The sequence below is a fragment of the Brachycentrus maculatus genome, unplaced genomic scaffold (assembly GCF_059751285.1).
Source record: "Brachycentrus maculatus isolate JH-2025_06_01 unplaced genomic scaffold, ASM5975128v1 h1tg000370l, whole genome shotgun sequence".
NCBI classification, from domain to species: domain Eukaryota; kingdom Metazoa; phylum Arthropoda; class Insecta; order Trichoptera; family Brachycentridae; genus Brachycentrus; species Brachycentrus maculatus.
In genome coordinates, this window is record NW_028281119.1 from 1260001 (window position 1) to 1268333 (window position 8333).

Consider the following 8333-nt stretch of genomic DNA (forward strand, 5'->3'; position numbering starts at 1 on the left):
AAATACACCTTCAACCCCCAAGTGCTGTGCTGTTACGGAAAGCAGTTATGTACTATACCGAGGGATGCAAAATACTTTAGTTACCTAAATAGGTATGCAATTATTCATCACTGCATAGTATCATGCTTTTCTTATTCTAATAGTATTATGCAATATAATGTGTTAACTTTCTAGGTATACGTTCTGCCAAAAATGTTTTAACGATATTGCTGGCGATACTGTTACTTTGGGAGACGACCCCATGCAACCTCAAACGTAAGTTTTTTTCTTTCTTTGAATTTTTTTGCATTTCACAATATATTATAGTTACAAGTACAAAAAAAAAAAATTATATTAATACAAAAAAAGATCCCACAAAGGCGTGGCCTGTGTAGTGGGTATTCATTTCATTTTAGGTTTTAATAAAGCGTACTGGAAAGAATACAATAGATATCAGAAATATAAACAGATTAAAAGTGCTAATCATCATCATCATCTTCTAAAGGCAGCGCCTTATTGTGTCAGCCACTTGTCTCTGTCAGTCGCCATCCTCTTGAGCTGCGAATAGGAGGAGACGTCCATGAGCCGCTTCAAATCCTGGAAGTATGAAGTTCTTGGGCGGCCTCTTGTTCGTTTTCCCAAGATTCTTCTCTCTTCTTTCTTTTACGTCCTGCAACACCTTTTCGTTGGACTTCCTTACGACCCATGATGTCTTGGTCATCTTCCTCCAAACCCACATCTCAAATGCTTCAAGCCGGTCTTTTTCGTAATAGTGCTAATATAAACTACCAATTTTAACAGAAAACAAAAATCAAAAAGATGAAATGTTAATCTTGTCTGCTTAATCTGTTAGGTCACCTAATCATCGCGTCGCATGAAGCATCGCGTCCGACCTCCTTTATTAATGTTACTTTTTATTTTCCACAGGGCAATTAAAAAAGATCAATTTAAAGAAATGAAAAATGATCACTTAGAATTAGAACCATATGTAATTTGCAACGACTGCGGAAGAAAACAACATCAAATATGTATCCTACATCTAGAACAAATATGGCCATTAGGCTTTGTATGTGATAATTGTTTAAAGAAAAAGGGTGCTAAGAGAAAAGAAAACAAATTCAACGCCAAACGGCTACCCACCTCCAAGCTGGGAATCTACATAGAAACGCGGGTGAACAACTTCCTGAAGAAAAAGGAAGCGGGGGCCGGGGAGGTGAGCATCCGCGTGGTGGCCAGCTCCGACAAGATGGTGGAGGTGAAGCCCGGCATGCGCAACCGCTTCGTGGAGGCCGGCGAACTGCACGCCGAGTTCCCCTACCGAGCCAAGGCGCTGTTCGCTTTCGAGGAGGTGGACGGCGCCGACGTGTGCTTCTTCGGCATGCACGTGCAGGAGTACGGCAGCGAATCACCCATGCCCAACACGCGGCGCGTTTATATCGCCTACCTGGACTCGGTGCACTTCTTCAAGCCCCGCCAGTACCGCACGGCCGTGTACCACGAGATCCTGCTGGGCTACCTGGACTATGCCAAGCAGCTGGGTTACACCATGGCGCACATCTGGGCCTGCCCGCCCTCCGAGGGGGACGACTACATCTTCCACTGCCACCCCGTGGAGCAGAAGATCCCCAAGCCCAAGCGCCTGCAGGAGTGGTACAAGAAGATGCTGGACAAGGGCATCATAGAGAGGATCATCGTCGACTACAAGGACATCCTCAAGCAAGCCATGGAGGATCAGATTTCTTCCGCCGCCGACTTGCCCTACTTCGAGGGTGACTTTTGGCCTAACGTTTTAGAAGAATCCATTAAAGAACTCGACCAAGAGGAAGAAGAAAAACGAAAGCAAGCGGAAGCTGCTGAGGCTGCAGTAAGTTACTCTTTTACTTAGTAAGCTACCCGCTAGCAGTAACATATCAATACTGCCTTTAACTATAATAGAATCATGATTTAATATCCAAACTCCATTTCATTTTCATCTATTTCAAACAATTTTTTGAATCGCCTAACGTCCAAGTGATTCTGAAATCTAGCTACAGCTTGTGCAACACCGCTTATCATGACCCTACTCTTCGGCTTCAACTTTTTAAGTTTTATACTCTACGCCTACTCGTGAGCGGATTTACTCTTTATGTTAAAAGTTACAATTTCATGTAATTCATGAGTGAAAATTCTAGGCAAAAACACTCGCTATCTCGATAGAGGCATGAGTTTAAACAATTCATTGATTCTAAGTTAGCAGTGAAGTATGATTTTACATAAGGTGTGAGTCTATTTCAAACAAATGAAACCCCGATTTAGCACACTTACATAATTTAATTCCTTATATTATAAAATTTAAAAAAAAAAACTTATGGATGCCACATTACTTATACTTATATATTTTTTTTAATAAAAAAAAATACAATTCCATATCGCTAAACTGTTTTTTTTTTGCTCTCTAACTACAAAAAAATATACCAAAGTTGTGATTTTTCCCACACACCGGTAATATGTACTTAGAATACTTTAGAAATGTCAAAAAAAATATAGCACTATTTAAGTATGTAAATATTTTGTTAGTAGCAAGTTACAATGTCAGTACCGTGGTTGCGTTGTGGTTGATTTTGTGGAAAATTTAGATGAAAGTACCATTTGCTAAATGATGTTTTAATATTCTCAGCAGATATTTCAACTCTCTGAAGACAGCGAACAAGGACCGGATGGCAAGAAGAAAGGCCAAAAGAAAGCCAAGAAATCTAATAAATCTAAGGCAGCTCAACGCAAAAATAGTAAAAAACAAAGTGATCAACAAACTGGAAATGATCTTAGTGCTAAAATATTTGCAACCATGGAGAAACATAAAGAAGTTTTCTTCGTTATCCGACTCCACTCGGCGCAATCTGCTGCAAGCTTGGCGGTACGTATTATCATTCCTATTGCACTGTACCTACCTTATTGCGAACATAACCGTGACCTTATAGGATACTCATTCTATTGTTGCAGCCTATTCAAGACCCAGATCCCTTGTTAAATTGCGACTTGATGGATGGACGTGACGCATTCTTGACTATGGCACGAGATAAGCATTTCGAATTCTCTTCTATGAGGAGAGCGCAGTTCTCTACACTGTGCATGCTTTGGGAGTTACATAATCAAGGACAAGACAAATTTGTGTACACTTGTAATCATTGCAAGAACCACGTGGAGACTCGGTACCACTGTACCGTGTGCGACGACTTCGATCTGTGCATGGTCTGCTACGGGAAGGAAGGCCATCCGCACAAGATGGAGAAGCTAGGCTTCGACCTGGACGACGGCTCTTGCCCCGGAGACACCAAACAAGCCAACCCTCAGGAGGCGCGCAAGCTGTCCATCCAACGCTGCATACAGTCGCTGGTGCACGCCTGTCAGTGCCGCGACGCCAACTGCCGCCTGCCATCCTGTCAGAAGATGAAGAGGGTGGTAGCGCACACCAAGATCTGCAAGCGCAAGACCAACGGCGGCTGCTCCATCTGCAAGCAGCTCATTGCACTGTGCTGCTACCACGCCAAACACTGTCAAGAGACCAAGTGCCCCGTGCCCTTCTGCAGCAACATCAAGCACAAGCTGAAGCAGCAGCAGCTGCAGCAGCGGCTGCAGCAAGCGCAGCTGCTGCGGCGGCGCATGGCCGTGATGAACACGCGCGGGCCGGCGCCGGGCGGGCCGTGCTCGCCGCCCGCGCCGCCGCCCGCGCTAGCCTCGCCGCCGCTGGCCGGCGCCAAACCCGCGCCCGCCGCCTGCCCGCCGCCCGCCAACGTGCTGCAGGTGGTGAAGCAGGTGCAGGAGGAGGCGGCACGCCAGCAGGTGCCGCACTACGGCAAGGCGGCGCAGCAGATGCCGCCGCCGCAGCCGCACCTGCAGGCGCGCCACGCGCTGCCGCTGGAGGCGTGGGGCGCCGGCCAGCGCTACCCCGGCAAGGGCGCGCCGCACCGCGCGCCGCACGCGCACCCCGCGCCGCACCCGCTCGCGCCGCACCCCATGGCGCCGCACCCACCGCACGCGCTGCAGCCGCACCAGCTGCAGCCGAGCCTCGTCTCCATGGGCCAGCACATGGCGCAGCAGGCGGCGGCTGGCCTGCTGCGCCCAGGGCCCAGTGTGCCCACGCCCGTGCTGCACCAGAAGGCGCTGCAGCAGCTCATGATCACCCTGCGCTCGCCCTCCTCGCCCGACCAGCAGGCGCAGATCCTGCAGATACTCAAGGCCAACCCCCCGCTCATGGCCGCCTTTATCAAACAGAGACAGGTATCTTCTATCATACCGCAAAATTGTTGTTGACATTCAAATAAACAATTTCACAATTTATTTATTCCATCATTTTGTTTTTAGACTACTCAACAAAATCAACAACAACAGCAACAGCAGCAGCAACAGCAGCAGCAACAACAACAACAAGGCGTTGTGGGAGTTAATGTCGGAGCCGGAGGTCACATAATGGGTGGTGGACCACAACAACAACAGCAGCAGCAGCAACAACAACAACAACAACAACAACAACAACAACAACAACAACAACAACAGCAGCAGCAGCAACAACAACAACAACAACAGCAGCAGCAGCAGCAACAGCAACAACAGCAGCAGCAGCAACAACAGCAGCAGCAACAGCAGCAGCAGCAGCAGCAGCAGCAACAACAACATCAGCAGCAAAGAATGATGCAGCAAATGCTCGGTCAACAGCAACAGCAACAGGTAAATACTAATCTTTTTAGATATAGTACTATAGTATAAATAAAGCAGGGGTTCCCGAAGTGTGCGCCGCGGCGCCCCGGTGCGCCATAGAAAGTCAAGAGGGGCGCCGTGAGTCGATCCTCTTATCATTATCCGAAACCACAAATATTCACGGGTACCTTTAAAGCAACAATTTTTATTTTGAGAACTAGCATCTTTCTACCTAACTTCTATTATTTTAGGTACCTATTTCTTTTGACTACAATATATATATATATACATATGTATATAGTCACATTATCTATTCCAAATAGCTTACTAAAGTAGGGCGCCGTGACAAAATACTAAACTTGGAAGTGCGCCGCGGGCTGAAAAAGATTGGGAACCCCTGGTATAAAGTATAAAGTACATATAGTATGAAGTAGCAAATTGTGTAAATAAAAACTAAATACCAAAAGTTAGGGATAGGAATAATAAAATTTGATATGCTGGTGGAATACTTCTAGATGTGTAGTTTCTTTCTTCCATGAAAAAGAAAAGTGAAACTTGGAAGGTGATATAGTTAAAGGTTGCTAATTTTCGCATTTTCCAAAGAAATTTGTATTTATTTGTTCACAAAATAAGAAAACTTTCGAGGTTCTATTCTAACATATTCTTTTATTGTAATCGTTCCATTCCTCGTTCGAGGAATTGAACCGTTACAGTAAAAGAATATGTTACATACTAAATTATATACACAATTATATACATACTAAATTACTATACAATATATTTTAAATTACTTATTTTGTATATCTTCAAACGCATTGCCTATCAGGTGTCAGGTATTCAATAATATAGGTCCTTTAAAACTTCAGACCTTAACAAAGAGATTTGGTATATACATTTTATAATGTTCTTATAAAACCATTGGATAATTCCTTCTTTCCTGCCTTTGATGTGAGACTGGCGCAGAAGGTTAAAATACCCTTCCAGTCCTTCAGCATCAATCGACTGAACGGGTAGAAATACCTTTCCCGTCTGAAGTGTGTTAATATCATATTTGAAATAAAAGTGCTATTTTCCCAAATAAAATCTCATCAGTCAAAGGGTTAATTGAAAAAACTTAAGACATATAGAAAAATATTATCAAGGTTAATTTCTCTAGAACCTGTACTAACATCTGTATCTTTCACAGTTTGCCAGATATCAAGACAAAAAATATGTTTTATAAAATAACAAGAAAATCGCTATATGGTAGTGCAACTTTATTAGTTCCGGACTGATTTGTATCTCAAAATCAATTTTCCACTGCATCTTACAGGAAATAATTTAATCCATTCTTAGATGATTTAAAAAAAAGAGATTGAACTCTGTCGGTCCGTCATAATTAATCATTCTCGCCTGTCTTACCTCTTGATACGCATTAGTTGAATTATCATTAGAATTAATGTGCTTTTACTGTACATTCATCCATAACTCATGTTTGTCAATAAACTCATACAATGACCAATTCCTAATCTTTTTTTGTGAAATGTTTGTCTTGCCAATTGTTATTTTTGGTTAGAATCAGGCTGAATGAGTTTAAATATGGTTGTGATGTTGCGCAGGTGGGCGTCGGAGTGGCCGGGGTGCCGGGGATGGGTCAGCTCAACAACATGGGCAACATGAACCCGACGCAGCAGTGGACCTACAAGCAGCTGCTCACCAACACGCAGCGCAACCAGCAGCAGCAGCAGGTGGCCATGCAGCAGCAGCAGCAGCAGCAGGCGGCGATGCAGCAGCAGCAGCAGCAGTTCGGCTACGGGGCCGTGGCGCGCGGGCCCCGCTACCTGCCGCCGGGCATGCAGCTGCTGCAGCGTTCCCCGCCGCCCGCGCCCTCGCCGCGCCCGCCCACGCCCTCGGAGATGATGCTGCTGCGCCAGTCGCCGGCGCCGCCGCCGCTGCAGCCGCCCGACGAGCAGCTGCCGCAGATGACTCCGCAAGACCAGCTCACCAAGTTCGTGGACCAGTTGTAGTCCTCGATGTCTGCGCGTGTACATACCTCCCCCCGGACCACGGCTGTGCTGAACCGACACACACTGATCGCCCTGATCTTTGTGTGCTGTTTCTGTTTTAAATATATGTATATATATACATGTGTATATGTGTATATATACATACATACATATATGTATATGTATATATTTGCATATTTATATTTATATGACGTATATTATGTAATTGTGTAGTTTCTTTTCACTATAGTTTTCCTCCATATGTTATAGAAGAATTGATAAATAATAATGAATTGTGGGATCCGAGAGTGTGATTGTGTTTGGGCGTAGTCTGCGGCGCCTTACTAATGATCGGATAACTAATGATCGGATATCGGTAGCTTCGTTGATTGTTATTTTACCAAATAGCGTGTTTGGTGTTATGTAATTTCTAAGATTTTTCATTGTTTTTATTTAATACGCGAGAAAGGTGGACAGCGATACGCCGAAGCATTTAAATTAATCATGGTTTCATGCATATATCGATATGTATAAATTTACATAGTGGATTGTATAAAGTAAAGGAGCCACATCCGGAGTGGCGAGTGTCCCGGATCGCACTTCTCGGCGCTCGCTCGCTAAACTACACTCAGTCACCTTATTTATACATATATTCTATTACGGCTAGGTCAATCTTTAGTTCTACATTCCAAACTTACTTTGGGATTAGCGCGCCCGAGCAGTGCGCGCCGGAACATGTTTCTTGTTTTTATAAATATATATATAAATATATTTAGATTGCACTAACCATATTTATTATAATAATATTAAATTAACATAGAAAACTATAAATAAGTATTATAAATAAAATGGAGAAAAGCGCTCAATGTACAAATGTAAATAATAAAATGAGTACATCCTGTCCGCTTATACTTAGTTTAAGTTGTTCCTAGCATTACATTATGATACTTATGCTGTTCATTGTAATTAAATCATTTTATAATATAATATGTGAACAAAATAAAGCCTTTTTTCAACTTTCTGCAGACCTATACATCTTGCCATATTTACTGATAATGCACAACCGTTTTATTAGACTGAAGTTGTAAACAAAACATTCCATGACACAATGAAGTGAATGCTTATCTCGGAAAAGCATTTTTGGATGAAAGGATTATAACAATATGAAACATCCAGGAGCTGAACAGTTATGCCATGTTGCAGACAATAGGACACTGGGGTCATCTTTTGATTGCTTTAAGAAATTCAATGTTAATTACTTCATTAACCTTCCCTTCGCGGTGATATGTATTTACTACAATTTGACTCTAATAAGGAGAAAATCGATACAAAATATAATAGATACGGGCTCAGAGTTGTTGTATTTCTCCATAGTATAATTATGTATTGCATAAAAGTTATAAAATATAAATTTTTACAGCGATTTGTGAAGTTTTTTGATTTTACAGCGATGGAAATAAATAATTTGTGAAGTTTATTGATTTTACAGCGATGGAAATAAATAATTTGTGAAAAAATCAGGGATAAAATCACCAATACACAAACGATTCCCGGTGTGTGCGTGCGTGGCGTGCTTTGCGTGCACGCGCATGCGGCTTGATAGTGTTTCTGCTAATCTCCTTTTAGTAGCGCACGAGCCGTCCTTCGTGGTGGCTGTGTCGCTACGACAGCTATGGCGGCTACTTGCGATCCATT

The 8333-nt window shown here is 43.2% G+C and overlaps 1 protein-coding gene across 2 annotated transcripts in view; it reads left to right on the plus strand.

Annotated features, from left to right (window-relative positions):
- nej (CREB binding protein nejire) overlaps positions 1-6796 on the plus strand; it is a 17189-nt gene extending 10393 nt beyond the window's left edge. The window contains exons 9-15 of one of the 2 annotated variants that reach the window (XM_088270049.1): positions 1-92; positions 175-255; positions 907-1843; positions 2636-2872; positions 2959-4236; positions 4321-4683; positions 6252-6796. The exon at positions 1-92 is cut by the window's left edge and continues 66 nt beyond it. In XM_088270049.1, the coding sequence (XP_088126175.1) occupies positions 1-92; positions 175-255; positions 907-1843; positions 2636-2872; positions 2959-4236; positions 4321-4683; positions 6252-6659 (3396 nt within the window). In that variant the 3' untranslated portion in view covers positions 6660-6796. The remainder of the gene's footprint in view (positions 93-174; positions 256-906; positions 1844-2635; positions 2873-2958; positions 4237-4320; positions 4684-6251) is intronic. The other variant, XM_088270050.1, reaches the window with a different exon arrangement.
- Positions 6797-8333: the final 1537 nt, after the last annotated feature.